The sequence below is a fragment of the Camelus ferus genome, chromosome 23 (assembly GCF_009834535.1).
Source record: "Camelus ferus isolate YT-003-E chromosome 23, BCGSAC_Cfer_1.0, whole genome shotgun sequence".
Lineage (NCBI taxonomy): Eukaryota > Metazoa > Chordata > Mammalia > Artiodactyla > Camelidae > Camelus > Camelus ferus.
In genome coordinates this window covers 12246033-12262978 of record NC_045718.1, presented here as the reverse complement: position 1 = coordinate 12262978, position 16946 = coordinate 12246033, and the positions used below count along the sequence as shown (strand labels likewise).

General features: G+C 62.9%; 1 protein-coding gene across 5 annotated transcripts in view; it reads left to right on the top strand.

Annotated features, from left to right (window-relative positions):
* Positions 1 to 922: 922 nt before the first annotated feature.
* Positions 923 to 16946, top strand: part of KIF21B (kinesin family member 21B) — a 42562-nt gene continuing 26538 nt past the window's right edge. For all 5 annotated transcript variants that reach the window (XM_032466852.1, XM_032466851.1, XM_032466849.1 and 2 more), the window contains exons 1-6: positions 923 to 1261; positions 13250 to 13472; positions 13698 to 13880; positions 15866 to 16015; positions 16095 to 16229; positions 16504 to 16671. In XM_032466852.1, coding sequence (XP_032322743.1) covers positions 1221 to 1261; positions 13250 to 13472; positions 13698 to 13880; positions 15866 to 16015; positions 16095 to 16229; positions 16504 to 16671 — 900 coding nt within the window. In that variant the 5' untranslated portion in view covers positions 923 to 1220. The remainder of the gene's footprint in view (positions 1262 to 13249; positions 13473 to 13697; positions 13881 to 15865; positions 16016 to 16094; positions 16230 to 16503; positions 16672 to 16946) is intronic.

Sequence of the window (16946 nt, the reverse complement as noted above, 5' to 3'; positions counted from 1 at the left end):
GGCCAATTGAGACGTCCCACGTTACTGGTCTCCTCCATCACTGCCCCATTTCAAGTCACCAGGACTCTGATTGGCCTTTATACCCTTCCAAAGGCAGCTGCCCTCCCCGCCCCCTTCCCCGTCCACCTGCCCCCCCAGCCTCTACCAGGTGCCCAGAGCTGAGTGCCTCCTTTGTTCCCTGTCTCCCTGGGGCAGCTCAGGCCTCCCACACTGACCCTCTGCCCCCACGGCCACAACAAGTAGAGTGTAAGCCAGGCCCGGGGAGGGGGTCATCTGTGGGTCATAAAGGTCACTGGAGCCTCTGTGGTCTTGCAGGAAGGAGGGGCCATCTGGGCTAGGAGCCTGGCCAGGAACCAACCCAAAGATGAACTTTAAAATGCTGCAGGGTGTGGGTGGAGGGAGTTCTAGTTAGACACTCAGCAAGAATCCCCCTCAATAAAGGTTGGCAAATTCCCTGGACTCAATGCAGAAGGGAGGCATTCCCCGCACGTTCAGAATACAAACCGCCAGTCGCTGTGGGACGCTGTGCAGAGCAGCGCTGGGCCGGGAGACCTGGGTTCTTACCCACGCTGAGCCACTAACTCCTGTGTGACCTTGGTAGTTCCCTTCTCTGTGTCCCGTCTTCCGCATTTATGAATGGGGGTCCCACAGAGGCTGAGTCTGCGGCCTGGGGGCCGAGGCTCCGGCCCAGTCAGCTCCCTGGCTCGCGTCCCCTAGCCCACAGAGGCCGTTCCGTCGACCCCGCAACGACCGCGTGGAAAGGCCGAGGGGTCCCTTTAAAGGCCCCCGCCCCGCCCCTGTTACCGGCTCCGGCCTTCAATTGGTGGAGCCTGGGCGGGGCGGGCTCGAGGGCTGACGGGGGCGGGGCCTGAGCCGGGCCGGCCCCCGCCCCCTTTGTTCGCGCTGCGGCTGGAGGCGCGGCGGGGCCGGAGGTGCGCGCGCGGGTGCCGCGCTGTGGGGAGCCGGTCGCGCCGCGGGCTGTCAGCTGGCTCCGCGCCGCTGCCCGATGGCGCGAGGGGGCGCGCGGGCCCGGGCCCGGGGGGCTTCCCCCGATCGCGGGTGAGCCCTCCGCCGGCCGCCCGCGAGCATGTCACCTCCAGCCGCCGCAGCCTCCGCCCGCAACGCCCGCGTCCCGGCCTCCCGCAGCCGCAGCCACCGCCCGGGGCATTGGCCCCCAGACCCCCGCCCCTGAACGACGCGGGACCCGGCGCCGGAGCACCATGGCTGGCCAGGGGGACTGCTGCGTCAAGGTGGCCATCAGGTAGGACGGGCGGCGGGGCGCGTGCGCGGAGGGCTCGGCTTTGTCTCGCGTGGGGCGGGGGTCCGGGGGTCCTGAGACGCTGCTCGACTCAAGGCCCGCGCCCGCGGAGGTCGGGCGGGCCAGGCTGGAGGGCGCCGCGTGCTGGCTGGATCCCTGCAGGGATTGGCGGCCCCGCGGGCGGCTGGAGGTGGCTTTGTTTGGGTGGTAATTTCGGGTCCCTCTTGGGAGCCCTTAATGATCAGAAAATCGAATAAACAAGGAAATCCGGTATTTCACACCCAGCCCTGGCCCAGGCTGGAGCGTCTGTTTCCTCTTCGCTTCCCCACGGGCTGCTGTCTCTTGCGGGCATGTTGGATGGGGGAAATTTCCCCGCTTCCACCCTAGCCCACTGGTTCTGTGCTCTTGGTCCAGCTGGGGAGGCAGCACGCTGCCTGGGGCCGGTTCCGCAGACAAAGATCGAGTGAGGACGAATGGAACGGCTGGGAGGGGCCTTGGCCCTCCGTGGGGAGTCAGCGGCTTTGGAGAGAACCCTGCGGGGGGGCCTGTCCCGGGAGGGGCTGGGGCTGAGGCTGAGGAGGGAGGATGGGGTGTACCTGAGATTCTACCCCTGAGAGGGCAGGAGGCTGTGACACTGATGCCCTGTTCTCAGGCCTCAGACAGCTGAGCTGCGAGGGCCGCATGGACTTACCTGGGACTTGAAGGGACATCCTGGCAAAGTGAGGTGGGCAAAGGACAGGGCACACAGAGGTGCAGGGTGGGAGACACTGTGTTCTTTGTGCTGCGTGGGAGTCCGCCACACGGTGCCACCTCTCCCCGGTTTTGATTTGGATGTTTCTCTTTGAGAGGGTCTGTTGATGGGAGAGTGCCAATCTGGGACTGGTCACTAGGGCAGGCAAGGTGGATGTCATCCATCTCTGTGTGATGGGGGTGGGGGTCTGGGTCTGCGTCTAGGCGGGGTCTGAGACAGATCTCTAGATTCCCTGGTTTGTAGGTGACCCAGATTCCAGGATGCCGGGGCAGCCTCTCAGAGATGACTATAGAAGAGCTTCTCCCTTCCTGCCCCAGGCAGGTGTCCCCCCACCTCCCCCCAACACCTGGCCAGCCCTTTGCAGGTCGGAGAGGATCAGTGGACTGCTGATCACAGCCCTGGGGTTGAGGGAAAGAGAATGAGACGCCGTGCCCTCTGCACCCCCGGCTGCACTCAGAGCATCGTGGGGCACAGACTTGCTGGCCCTGAACAGCCAGAGACAAAGAGAAGCCCCACAGGTGCTGGGTGGGCCGGCCAGGGCGGGGCCAGGCTGCTGCCGGGGCGACTTTGCTGCAGGATCCCGCTGAGGTCGACAGGGCAGCAAGGTGTGTTATGGGGTGGGAGTGAGAAATGTAAATAAGGCAGCTGCTGCAGATTGAGTCCAGGCCCCTCATAAAAGGGAAACTGAACAAGGTCTGGGAAGGAGGGGGCCTAGGGTGCCCCTCCCAGGGGGCTTTCCTTTAGACTCCATCTTATTGGAGACAGCCAGACAAAGCCCCCCTCCCCCACCTCCATCAGGGTCCCCAGACTAGACTGGGGCGTGGTAAGGCGTGGAAAGCCCACAGCCTTGACACTTCGCAAAGTGAGGAAGAGTGGGCGTTCTGTTCCCATCACTACCACCACTGGAAGGCTCCGGGAGCCTTCCCACCCAGAGGGCATTGTGCCTGCCCACTGCTCCCAGTTCTTTGGGTGCCCAGTGTCACCACTGCTCCCACAAGATTGCCCCATGGCATCCTGATGCCTCCACTCTGTCTCAGGGTGCTCATCTGGACCGAGGGGTGGGGAGGTCTGAGCATGGGAAGAGCCAGGCCTTCAGGGGCTTCAGGGCTCTGCCCACTCCTCCCCTCCTGCCCTGCACGAGCGCCCAGCCCACACACGCCAGACCTCAATGGGCAGCCGGCCGTGGAAGGCAGACAATGCCTGGAGAGGACCCAGTTTCCAATCAGAGAGCTGAGGACAGGACTGGATTAGGGCTGGCACTGGGACGGGAGAGACGGTGCCAGCGAGAGGCTACAGGGGAGAGTTCTCCATGCTTTGGGACCCCCTTTCACCCTGCATCCCCACCCCCCCAGAAATCACTTGTCCCACTTTGAGGACCGGGGGATGGGCGGGAGGAGGGAGGTGCAGTGCTGGGAAGAGCCGAGGGTTTGGAGTTGCCAAGAGCTAGCCCAGCAGCACGGTCAGCCGTCTTCACGACTTTCTGGAAGTCCTTTCTTACATCTAGCCGAGTCCCCATGAGAATAACCCATGGTGAGCCCTTGGCCTGACTCTTGGGACGGGGAGGCTGGGCATGAGACAGACTTGGTCTGGCGGGGTGTGTGAGTGTGCCTGAGTGTGAGGGTGTGTGAGTGTATGTGTGAGTGTGTATGTGTGTGTTAGTGTGTGTGGGTCTGGGGGCTTCAGACTAGGTAAGCAGAGCCAGGCCCCGGGCTCTTGGCCCTGGCATCACCTCAGGGTGAGGATCAAAGCTGGGGGAAAGCCAGAGGAGGGAACTTTCAGCACCTGGGGCCATGGGAGAAGGGGAGATGTTCTAGATGTGAGCAGACCCCCAAAGCCCCACCCGGGCCTTCCCGGAGTCTGGTGTCTACCCCTGAACTCTGCCCTGAGAGAGTCCCAGGCCAGGCCCTCCAGCCTGCCCTGTGAGCCCTTTATCCATTAGTCCCCTGTGCATAAGGACTCTCAGCAGCCTGGGCGGAGGCTGCCCTAGAGCTGGCCTCTACCTGGGGTGTCGGGGCGGGGCACGCTGGGGGGAGCTGAGGCTGACTTGCCCCAGGCTGCAGAAACACAGGCCTGACCAGTGGGGGGGAGAAGGGGAAGGGGGTGGTGGTTAAGAAATGCAAGTTGGCAAAGTTGAGATTGGGGAAGGAAGCCAAGTCACGTGGTGCATTTATTTAAGACCCTTTCAAGCCCCCAGCTCCAGGCCCACAGCATGAGGGGAGCACTCACTGTAGCCTAACCCCCTCCCCCTTATCTCTGCCTGGTTTCCTTAAGCTTCCTTCCTTAATCTGCCGGGGAGGGGGAGGGGCTCTGCTGGCCCCACATCCATCCCTGGACGCTACCAGGGTCTGGCAGCGGCTGGAAAGGGGAGGGGGGACACCCGTCAGGGGCCCAGGGACAGTGTGAGATGGTGCCCCTGTTCTCTGCCGCCAGGCTGGGTTGTCCAGCTGCAGTGATGCCCCCAGTTCCCCCAGGCTCCTCTGAAGTCTTGGTCAATGTCTGTCTAAATTTTGAATCAAGAGGACTAGTGGCTCAGGACAAAGACAGAAAAGACTGAGTGAGGGTGGGGATGTGGTGCCTGCAGAGTGCCCTCTGCTCTGACAGAGCCCAAGGGCAGTCAGAGCCAACCAGTGCCCTCAGTGTCACGTGTTGTCCAATTCACAGAACTGGGACACTGAGGCCCAGGCAGGGCCTCCGGGGGGGGGGGGGGGCGGTGGAGATCTGAGAGTCTTAGGGGCGGCCTCCAGCGGCAGAAATAGGGCTTATGTCATCACCAGGAAGCCGAGTGGTAACCACAGGCCCCGGAAACCGTCCCCCAACCCCACCTAGCCAGCCGCCTGATTGGCTCTTAGCTTTTGAAGACCTCGTAGCGGGGGTGGGGCAGGGGCTGAGGAAGTGGCAGAGGTGACATGTGCCTGGCATCCTCATTCTTGCAGCTCTGGGGGCATCGGGCAGGGTGGGGACTGACCAAGCACATCGCTGGCAGGGTCATGGCACCTTTGTCCATTTCTCCTTCTGGGCCTCAGTTTTACCCGCTGTAGAGTGGGAATCGCAGGCTTGTTCCCATCTTTCATTTGTGGAGAGCAGCGGTTGGGATGCCATTTAAGGCATATGACCTTGAAGAGCAGAGTATGAGTGAACTGTTTTAAAAATAAGTCCAAACTCACAGGAAACCTAGGAGGTGTCTTTCTGGATTAAGCCATTGTGACTGTTAGGTAAAAAGAAGAGTTCACCTCGAGCCCTGGGTGGATAGATGGATAGATGGGTGGATGGTTGGGTGAGTGGGTGGATGGGTGAGTGGGTAGATGAGTGGATGGGTGAGTGGGTGGATTGATGGATGGATGGGTGGATGGATGGGTGAGTGGGTGGATGGGTGGATGGATGGGTGGATGGATGGATGGGTGGGTGGATGGGTGAGTGGGTGGATGGGTGGATGGATGGATGGGTGGGTGGGTGGGTGGGTGGACTGCAGAATGCACTCTGTGATGGAGGGATGCTGAGCTCAGAGGGGCCGAGCACCCTCGTCTCCCGCACACTCGCTGAGTGTGGGCGCCACACTGTGTTACCCCACTCAGCCCACAGGGGCCCGCAAGGTACAGGTGTCATTCCCCTGGTAGAGATGGGCACACGTTCACAGCAGTAAACGGAGGAGTCTGAACTTGAACCCGGGGCCCTTGTCACTTCAAGCACGGCTCCTCCTTCAGCTGCCCTTTGCTGTGCGTCCATGTGCCCCCGTTTCCTCAGATGCTGCTACACACAGTGACTGTGACTGTGACCATGGGAGGGCGCTGGAGAGGCACCCGGGCCGTACCGATGTGGCGAGGGAGGGGTCTGGGCCTTCTTTGTGGGGCTGCCTGTGCCCACGTGCTCCCCTTTCCTGAGGTCTGTGCAGCTGTCTCTGGGATTCCTCTCCCTGCCCGAGTGCTGCCTTGCCCCGCTCTCGGGAAGTTCTGGGACAGCCGAGTCTCCTCTCGCTCCCCCTGCCCCCACCAAGTGTCCTAGGTCTTCTCTCATTTTACCCTCCAGACTGTTGGGAGGAAGCAGGGTCCCTGAGAGGCTGCTGGGGGCGGAGGAGAGGAGGCTTCCCTGCCAGGGGAGGGGAGCGGGCTGGGGCCGGTCAGCCGTGGCCCCTCTGTCCCAGCAGGAGGGGGCAACGGAGCCCACGGCAGGTGGCTGACTGTCGGCTGCAGTGTTCTGCCCTCCCTGTCCCCGCTCTGGCTGCTCTGGGTGTGGAAGGGATGGCGTGCCCAGTCCCCCATCCCCAGACACCTGAGTCCCTCTCCCTCTGCCATCCCTGGTGGAAGCTGCCATCAGAGTTGCCTGTCCTTTCTCTAGGCTGGACTGGTCTTTCCTGAGGCTGGAGTTCAGGGGCGCAGAGGAGAGCCTGGCAGAGGGCCTGGGCCAGGGCCCGCTAGGCAGGGGGGGGGGCTCAGGCCCCCACAGCCAGCCCGCAGGCCAGGCGCCTGTTGCTGTGCGTTCCTCCGCAGCGGCTCGTCCCCAGGGCCCAGTCTCCTCTGAGCTGTCCCCCTCCAGATGCCGATGCGGCACAGCTTGGGGCTCTGCAGCCTCTCCCGGGAGGTCATGGGAAACCCCTGCCAGATGCCCCAGGGGGAGGGTGGGTGGCAGGAGTGATGCCGGAGCACAGCTGAGCTGGCTTTGCTGAGCTGGGAATGCCCTCTTCCCAGGCCCAGACCAGGAGTCAGACCCGCCGCAGCTCACATCCCAGCCCGTGTGGCCGACAGCAGGCTGGGGGTCCCCAGCTCCAGCTCTGCCACCCACCCCTCTGCTCAGGGGTGGGATGCTTCCTCCCTGGGGCTCCCCGGGCCCAGCTGAGGCCCTGAGGCCCAGGGGCAGGGGGGAGAGGGCGTGGACAAGACTCTTGGACCCTCCCCTGTCAGACTTATGTCCAGGGCATTCCTCAGAAGTCACTGACCAGGACAGTGGGATGAACTGCGAGAGGTCAAGGACACCCTTGAGGAGGGAGGGGGCAGGGTCCTGAACCCCAAGCTCCCTGTAGGTTCCCTCCAAGCGTCCTCACCCCTTCCTGTGCTCTGGGAACGTGTGCAGGGACACAACAGGCAGCGAGGGCTGGTAGACCTCTTTCGTCAGGCCTGCCAGGGCCTCATAAACCCCTACCCTTTGAATCCCCCCCCCCATACAAAGCCTTCTTGTTTAGGGGTTCAAAGCCAGTCTTTTCCCTGCAGGCAGGAGAGCTGGGCTGGGGGAGGGGCTGGGAGGCCAGTATGAGGTCTGATTGGAGGACACCAAGCCCCTCTGGTTGCCAGGGGGCTTGGGTGGCTCTGAGCACCACACCCCTGCAGCTGAAAGGGCCAAAACCCCAGACTGGACCTCATCACCCTGCTTCAGAGAGGAGTGGCCTCCACGGGAAGATACTTTCTCTGCACTAAGTCAGCTAAAGCCCTGGGTCTGGGAGCCAGACTCCCCTGAGAGAGCAGGGGTTTTGGAGCTGGCAGGCTGCCACGGGGGGGGGGGGGAGCGGGGAGAGGATGCATGTTAAAGTATGCAGACATCCTCGCCCTGCGCGGAGGAGAGCGTGTGCTCTGTGCCTGGGTCCTCAGCCCCTGCTCCCCTGCCCCAGGCCTCGGCTTCCTTCGCTCCAAAGTGGGAACATGCTTCCCCAGCAGACAGTGCGTGGCCCTGCTGGCAGCTGTCGGCAGGATCGTCTTTCTCCAGCGCCGACCTCTCTCCAGTCCCAGGGCTGCTTAGAGGACGCGGCGAGACTGGGCACCATCAGGCTTGGTTTGAATTCCACCTCCAGCACTAGGATCGTGTGACTTTGGGTTTGTTCCCGTTCTCTGGTCGGAGCCTCAGTGAAGCAGGCATCATTCCGCACGACATGTGTTCACGTGTCTCAGCAAGCTCCACGCACAGCTTCTCTAAAGATATTCGGCTTCCACCTTATCAGGCAAGGCCCGGCTGCTGTCAGCCACCGTGATTCCTGACGAGCAAGACTCCACAGACTCCCGGGCTTCAGTCTTTCCAGCAGGAAGTTCCTTCTGTGAGCTTATCTGAATCCCTCCCTCTGTAGCTGAGTTGCACTTTGGTCTGGCTCTGTCACTGATGGGGAAGAGCTGGTCCCCAGCAGGTCACACGTGGCTGAGTGACTTGGTGTGCCAGGCAGACAGGAGGTCATGGGGTGCCTCTCGGTGTCCCCAGCCACACACATATACTGTACACACACACACAAATTCCGTGACAGAGATTTACAAAAGCCCAGGCCCAGTCTGCCCCTCTGCCCCGTGGTTGGAGCCAGGCATGCAGGCTGTGCACTGGTGTGAAGAGAGGAGGTCCTGGGACCTGGGCAGCCTTGCGGGCAGCACATCCACCCTGAGATGAGACAGGGCAACGGGCTTACGTCTCTGGGGCTTCTTCGGAAGGGGCTAGTTACTTGGTTATCTTGGCCATCTGAGGGGAGATTCTAGTCCGGGCCTGTGGTTCTTCTTAAAGCCTTCGATGTGGTGCCTGCAAGGGTGTCTCCCAGCCTGGAAGTCCCCAGAGCGACAGCACTCACAGGCGAGTGGCTGCTCGCAGGCCGGTTCTGCAGGGCGCTCCTGCACCGAAGCTTCAGGCCCAGGGCTGGTAGGGCGGTCTCCCTAGAAGACCGTGTGCTGATTAGCGATGCGACCTCGAGCTGAGTGACTGAATTTCCCTCCAAGCCCTCGTTTTTAAGGCTGGGCGAGGGGGGACACCCGCCTTCGAACGTGTGCCAAGTGGTGGGTGGTGCCCAGCAAAGAGGCATCTTGCTCCCGACGTGTGGGGCTGTTGCTGACTGGGGCTTTGAGTCAGCAGAGGTGTAACGGGGTTCCAGGTACCAGCAAAGACGGGTGTCCAGAATCACAGACCTTGCACCACAATTGTAAGAATTTTCTAGAATTCTGGAGCAGTTCTTGATTATTTTAACGTCACAGCCTGCCACCTCTCAGGGAAAAGTAAGACTTCTTCAAGTGGAAAGAACCCAGGGCCGCATCCTTAGGAGCTGGGGGTAAAGATCTGGGGGCAGGCCAACCGGGGACCAAAGGAGGGAGCCAGCCACCTGATTGGCAGGACAAATTTTACCTGGGAGGCTGTGCCACACCCACCACCCCTCCCCCAGCCCACGGTTACTGGGCGGAGCCCTGGGGGATGATTGGCCGGCTTTGTGTGACGTCACGAAGGATTGGGCGGGGTGAGGGGAAATCCCATCCTCCCCTCTTAAGTCCCGAGGTGGTGGGGGTGGGGCTCCGGCCTGCTGGCAACCCTTTGGGGTAAGGAGGGAGCTTTTCCTCTTTGGCCGTCTCTGCATCCCAGGGCCTGCCTCCTGTGTCTCCTCCATCCTCCCCTTCCGCCCTGCCCTCCCGGCTCCCCAGGGAGCCCAGGAACCGCTGAGCTCAGCCGCTCCCGCAGCCCTGGGCTCAGGCTGTCCCCCGCCTCGGCATGGAGCGGGTGTGGGGGTGTGTCCCGCAGCCCCCCTGTCCCCGGGCGTCTGGACGGATGTTAAAATCACTAACCGCGGGCAGCAGCTCCTGCTCAGTAGTGAGCAGGGGAAGCTCGGCGGGGCCTGCGCCAGATCCCGCCTCCGAAAAGCTCTGGCCCCTTCTCTGAGCGCCCCCGGCCGCTCTGTCTGCCAAGTGGCAAATAGACTGGGCTCTGTTCTGGGAGATTCTGGGCCTTTCTGAGCTGGGCTGTCGCCCTGTAGTCCTTCTGCAGGACCTGGAGAAGGGGTGGGGGGAGGTTGGGAGGGGTGGGGCCCATGGGTGACGTTCAGGGGAATCTCTGGACAGAAACAACACTGGACACTGGGTTTACAAAACCAGGCAGCACACTTTGCCAATTTAGAGTTTTCAAATATTGCATTAAATCATAATTTATCTTGATGACTGGGTTTTTTTCTTGCTCCCTTAAATTTTGCACCTGAGGCAAAGGCCTCACTCTCCTCACCCTGGTCCTGGGTCTGGCCCACAGCTCCTACCGTCTGTGGTTTACTTGGAAGACCCTGGAGCCTGGTTTCTGGCCCTGACTGCCCCCCTACCCCCACCAGGGAGGACCAGGGCTGGGAGGGGTACCACCACGCCACCCGACCCACTACCCTGTGTATCGGGAAGCTGCCTCCTTCCCGTCGTCTGGGTGGGTGGTGCTGGCCAACTGCCACTGAGCTCTGCGGGCAGCCCAGCCCGCAGAAGTGACCTCCCTCTGGGTAGGGCCCGGAGGGGAGCTGCGGAGGGGAGGGTGATGAAGTTCTTAGAAAGCTGACACTAGAAAGGGATCATCCAGGTGGCACAGGAGGAGGCAGGGGCTCCTGGACCACAGGAGGGTGGGGCAGTGGCTTTTCCAGGGCCCGTCTTCATCTCCCAGCCCTCCTGTCTCCTGCCTGTGGGGCCGGGCTTCGGCTTGTCCACTGGGGCGGCTGTGGTGAGGAGGAGCCCCAGGATGACTGCCGTGCCGGACTGCGGCCCCTGAAAGCCAGGCAGCGCCCAAGTCCAGCCTGGCGCACACATGGGCTGTGGCCGGACTCCCCGGGGCTCTGACAGCGGCGCTGCTCTGGAGGAAGTTTGTTTATCGATCTGGGGATTGAGTTTCCTGGGCAGGAGCCGCTGGTGGAGCCGCAGCTTCAGACTCAGCGAGAGCAGGAACTGGTGCCCAACTCGCCTGTATTACTGTGCGGTGTAACCGACCGCCTTGACTTCCCTCTCTGGGCAATGGCTTGAAATCCCCAGCTCATTGCAGCCCTTAAGTGAGGTGGTCTGTGGCAGGTGCCCAGCCCCACAGCAGCACGGGGGACGTGTTCATGCAGCCTTCACCCTCTTTACCGCCATCTCCAGTTACTCATCAGGGCCCATTCCTGGGACTAACTCTCCTCCTTGTCCAGGTCAGTGGCTTTGGGAGTTAGGGCCTCATCCTGGGCCCATGCCCACTGTCTCCAGCTGGTACCCTATCCTCTGGGTCACAGTCCTGTCCCATTGGCACCTGCAAAGCACGCTGGTGCATAGAATGGGCTGGCGTGGGGCTGCCTGGCTCTCTCTGACTCCAGAGGACCCCATGCCAGGATGTGCTGGGTGGGCGGAGGGCCTCAGGGTGAATGCCTGGCTCACCCCACAACACCTGGATCCCAAAACTCGGGGGGCCCCCTTCTCTCGTCTTCTCTTCTGCCCGCCCTCTTGTTCTGAGGGGGCTGGTTGGTGGAGCAGAAGCTGGCCCCTTGCCGACGGGCTCTGACCCTCAGGACTGCAGTTCCCCACTGCCTGCTCCCACTGTCTCTGGGGATCCTGATTCGATTTCCTCCAATCGCCAGCATTGCCATCTGCCCATGTAATTAAATGGTATTTGAACTGGATCCAGAAATCCCATTGCCAGCAGCCCACGCAGCCGGGAGGGCGTCTCCGGGAGCTGGTGCTGGTCGGTGAAGCTGCTGGGTCTCTGGGCCCCTCTGAGGCCGCTGCCCGCACCTCCCCTTGGCAGGCTGAGCCCTGCCCCCAGCCACCCAGAAGCACAGGTGCACTGAGGAGGCAGCACACGCAGTGCCTGGGCTCGCGCCCCTGCCGCCCCTGCTGCCTGCCACTGGCCGGGCATCGTCTGCGCCCTTGCCCACAGTGGGGACCGCGGCATCCCCCTTGGGTGAGGGCTTGCACATCAGTGCTCAGACGCCGCTCAGCATGTGGCTGCGTGGGCGTGTGTCAGCCACCGCCGCCAGTGGTCCAGGGGGAGCCCTGCAGCCCTGGCGTCTTACGCATCTGCAGTTTCTGGTCTGCAGGCTCAGAGAGGACGGGTGGACTCCCCAGCTCCCTTCCCAGCTGCCAGTTGAGGGGGGAGACTGAGAAGCTGGGTTCTAACTCTCACCTGGCCCGGAACAGCTGGATAGGGTGGAGGGGGTGGTAACCTCCTGGGATGTCTGTTCCTGGCAGCCTCCGTGGTGTGCAGACCCCTCACACCTAAGGGGAAATGCTTCTGAAGAAAGGCCAGGCCACCATCCATGGGTGTGGACTGGGCCTAGTGTCCTAACCACCCTGCGCCGCCGGCTCCTTTAACCCCACCCGGCAGAGTGCAGGGAGCAGGCTCAGGTGAGCACCTGGCCTGCGGCTCTGAGCGGGCCTCGGGGGCTGGGCAGCCTGGGACAGGGTCAGGATGGCAGCTGGGAGGGCCCGGCTCTGCGGCGAGGCGCCCCTGGGCCCTGGATGCCTGCCGCTGGGCCTCCCGCTCTTTTCTTCTCTTGGTAAATGTTGGCTTAGGGAGAGGGAGGCTGACAAGCGGCTCATTGTGAGTGCCCGAGGGGCTGGCTGTGTGAGTGCCAGCGCCCAGCCCCCTTTACTTGAGGCCTTGGGAGGTGCTCTCTGCCAGGCCCTGCACGCATGCTCGCTGACTCCCACTCGGTTGCCATGGGGACCTCGCCCCAGCAGTGGCTGCTTGAGAGGGGCCTGGGGTGGCTGGAGGGAGACGGCCCTGTCCATGGCTGCGCCCTGATGCCACTTCTCTTCCTCTTCACAGGGGCCCCCAGGGTCTGGGATGTGGGCCCCTCCTGTGGCTGTTGTCCCTGCTGGAGGTCCCCGCCCTGCTCCAACCTTCACCTCCACCAGGTCTGCAGGGTTGCACCTGGTCTGGCCCCCTTGTTTCCCAGAGAGGGGCCAGAGCTTGTGCCTGAGATGTTCCTCTGGCCTCTGGGAGGGGGCTCCTGAGCTGAAGGACCCCTGCAGCCCCCGGAGGCCTGGCCCTTCCTTCCCCATTGTGGTCCTGGGCTCTGCCTCCCCAGAGGGGGCCAGCTGTCTTCTCTCCCCTGCTCCGTGGGACGCCGAATTCTGGGGCCCCCCAGGCAATCGGGAGTGTGTGCTTTGATGTCAGATCGGTCAGGTTCTGTTACCGGCCTTGGGCAGGTCACGTGAACTCTCTCAGCCTCTGTTTTCTCGTCTGTAAAGCTGGGTAAGGAATACACACCTCACAGGTTTCGGGTAAAGGACGCATGAATTCATTTAGGTAAAGTGCCGTCAGCGTGGATTCGCCGTGCAGAGCACTTGGAAAGTGAGCAGCCGCTGCTTCTGATGGTGTCGGTGTTGCTCCTGCTGTTGCCGTTACTGTAGTGTTCCCGAGCTGCCCTCATTCTCGGGGAGGGGGCTCCTGAGTGTCCTTCCTTCCCCTCCCACTTGCGGGGCAGGAGGGGCCTGGGGGGGTGCATGTTGGCAGGCAGAGGTGGGGAGGAGGGCCCTGCAGTCCCCCAGCAGCTGGGCCTGACCCAGGACTCTCCCCGCCCCGGGCAGGATCCGGCCTCAGCTGTCAAAAGAGAAGATTGAGGGCTGTCACATCTGCACCTCGGTCACCCCGGGGGAGCCCCAGGTTCTCCTGGGGAAGGACAAGGCCTTCACCTATGACTTTGTCTTCGACCTGGACACCTGGCAGGAGCAGATCTACTCCACCTGCGTGAGCAAGCTGGTGGAGGGCTGCTTCGAGGGCTACAATGCCACGGTGCTGGCTTACGGGCAGGTACGCCGTCCCACCCCGCCTACCTGGCCACTCCAAGCCCGAGCGCCCTTGGAGCAGCTGCGGTTTTGACTGCTGGCATCAGCGGGAGGGCTGGCAGTCAGGGCGGACTCCGCAGGGTGCGGTTTTGGGTCGGGCGGGCGGGGACCCAGGCTGGGAGATAACCGGGGTCTGGGCTCGCTGGTGCCCCCAGGGGTGCCGGGTGACGCCGTCCCTCCATCCTTGCAGACAGGGGCCGGGAAGACATACACTATGGGCACTGGCTTCGATGTGACGACATCGGAGGAGGAGCAGGGCATCATTCCGAGGGCCATCGCCCACCTCTTTGGGGGCATCGCTGAGCGCAAGCGGCGGGCACAGGAGCAGGGTGTGGCTGGGCCCGAGTTCAAAGTCAGCGCCCAGTTCCTGGAGGTACCTATGAGTGGGCCGGGGAGGGACAGGGACAGCGAGACTGTAGAAGCCGGGCTCCGGGCCGGCACAGCGGAAGAGGCCTCGGTGGGCGAGGAGCTCCCCACGGCTGGGCACATCCCAGCCTGAGCTGGAGTACTTCCAGCTGGGACCCCGGAGTTTCCCTGCTCCGATGGGGCTGGAGTCAGTGAGAGCCTTTAGGAGCTCTTCACAGCCTGACTGAGCAGCTCTGACACTTCCCAGCCAGGTGACCTTGGGCAGGTCATTTCTCCACTCTGCAGAATGGGAGTGACAACACCTATTTCCTTGGGGTTTTAGGGATGACAAGGAAGCACGAGCCCGGCACAGAGTGAGAACTCTGGTTCTCACCCCTTCTTCTGGCCTCCAGGGGTCCTCCACAGCCTCAGAGTGGCCTGCCCTGTCCCTTCCTGGCTGAGGTTCTTCCTGACCCTCTGAGCCTTCTCTGACCCCAGGACAGGAAGTTCCCCCAGAGGTGCCTCTCTTTGCAACTGGCCCTGCCTCTGTCTGAGAGAAGGTCAGGGTGCCGAGCCTGGGGATTATGGCAGCTGAGGGCTTGGGGATGGGGAGGAGGGGACCTCCGGCCTGTACAAGGGGCTCTCCGAAGCACCTCTCGGAAGGCCAGTGGACCTGGATTCTTCTCGTGAGCTCCCGGCTTGCCTAGTCTCCTGCTCCGGGACGCTTGAGCCAGGCAGCTCCAGGTCCCAGCATCCAAGAGCTCAGCCCACAGACCCGGCCCTGGGGCACGTGCCGGGTGTGAGGCCGGGCTCCTGCCCGTGTGCCCTGTGCCCTGACTGCACCGGGTGGTCCTCCGAGGGAGGGATGTGGTCCCCGCTCTCCAGGTCTCTGTGTCCCACCCCCACTCCCTCCTGGGTGTGCGGAGGGGCTGCCTCCCCCTTAAGGAACCTGGTTTTAGACTCGAGGGTTTCTCTCTGTCCTTCTGGACTTTTGTTTCTGAGGAAGAGTCTGCCTCTGTGTGTGTGTGTGTGTGTGTGTGTGTGTGTGTGTGTGTCCTGCACTGTGTGTCTCTAGAAGCGTCCTCATCTCTTTGTTTTTCCCTTTCTCCATCCTTTTGCATAGAGAGCCCCAAAGAGCAGGCCAGTACCTAGAAAACCACGCCGGGGGGACTCACAAGGGGTTAAATGATGCTGTACGTCTGTCCCAAAAGACAGACAGACAGACACCAAGGCCCCACATCTGTACCAGCCCCTCCCGTTTCCTCTTCCCCTTCCTGTGGGGTGTTTCTGTCCCTTTAAGGCCATCAAAGCCTCGGATGTCCGAGGGCTATGGCCTGCCCCCTCCCTGCAGAGGGCTTTGTTGGCCACTGACCCAGCTTCCCAGGTGCTCCAGCCCTCCAGCCCCCGCTCCCCGCCTGGTGAAAATTCCAGCAGGTGAAACCTTCCCTGCCAACAGTTTCAAATGCAGGCGTCTCCAAGGCAGAGACCATCTGAAATGGGGCAACTGCCCCTGGCCGAGCCCCCTCCCAGTGGTGTCCCCAGACCCCCCAGAGGCCGGCCCCCTCCCAGTGGTGTCCCCAGATGCCCCCCAGAGGCCAGGCCACAGGCCGCTCTCCATCAGCCTGGGACCATGGGGTTGGGGTGCTGCTCCCAGCCCTGCCTCCCCTCATCGGGAACCGCATCCCGACCTGGTAGCATCACGGGATCTGCCCCAGCCCCGTCGCATCCTCCTCACTCCACGAGGACTCCAGTCCCCTTGTCCCCTTCATGCCCTTACCCCCTGCCAGGGCCGAGCGCTCAGCGCTGCTTCCTCTCAGGATGGTTCTGCACGGGGACCGGCTGCCCCACCCCTGTCCAGGGGAAAATCCCAGAACCCAAGCCCAGAGGGGACCCGGGTGGCCAGTTAGCCTCCCAGAGCCTTGGTTTCCACGCCTGCGAAGCCGAGCTGGCATGTGATACCAGAAAGCCCCGTGGGCCCCGCGCGTGTGTCCAGCAGCCGTCTCCCTGCTGCAGCTCTACAACGAGGAGATCCTGGACCTCTTCGACAGCGCCCGCGACCCCGACGCCCGCCACCGCAGGTCCAACATCAAGATCCACGAGGACGCCACTGGCGGCATCTACACCACGGGCGTCACCTCCCGCCTCGTCAGCTCCCAGGAGGAGGTGGGCGCCCTGGGAGCCGCCCGGGGCGGGGGGCAGGGCTGCGCGGCCAGCCGGGTCCTCATGCCTGCCCCCTCCCCAGCTGATCCAGTGCCTGAAGCAGGGCGCCCTGTCGCGCACCACGGCCAGCACCCAGATGAATGTGCAGAGCTCCCGCTCCCACGCCATCTTCACCATCCACGTGTGCCAGATGCGTGTGTGTGCCCAGCCTGACCTGGTGAGGAGCCTGCGTGCATCTCCAGAGGCGGGGTGGGGACACAGCCCAGGCTCTGGGGCCAGCACACCCGGGTTCTCTTTTCTGAAGCCTCAGTTGCCTCATCTGTGCAATGGGGCAGCCATACCCCCATGATGGTGAGGACTGACCGAGAACCACGCGTGCACTCGCTGTCCATGCTCTGTGTGTGCGAGGCCTCCCCCCTCCCCCCGACGCTCTGCCGAATCCCCCAGCAGCACTGCCAGGGGCTGGGAGTCACCTGCTGGCTTCCCTTCAGGTGAACGAGGCCATGGCTGGGCTTCCTGAGGGCGCCGCTCCCACGAGTGAGTTTGAGACGCTCACTGCCAAGTTTCACTTTGTGGACCTGGCCGGCTCGGAGCGGCTAAAGCGGACGGGGGCCACCGGCGAGCGGGCCAAGGAGGGCATCTCCATCAACTGTGGCCTGGTAGGCATGCCTTGGCCAGCACAGCTCAGCCTCGGACCCTCCCCAGGCCCCACGGCCCACAGCTGTCCTGGCCTTCTCGGGGCACCATATGTCACCGCTGGGCCTTCACCCTCCCCCTGCCCCAGTGCCCGACTTCACCAACTATCACATCTGCCTCTAAACCCTTGGGGACCGGAGGGCTGCTGGGGTCAGCGAGGCAGGTGTGGACAGCTTGGGGATGGGGGGGTCCCCACTCCTCTCCCCGAGTGCCTCTGGAGAGCCAAGTCTGTCTCCTG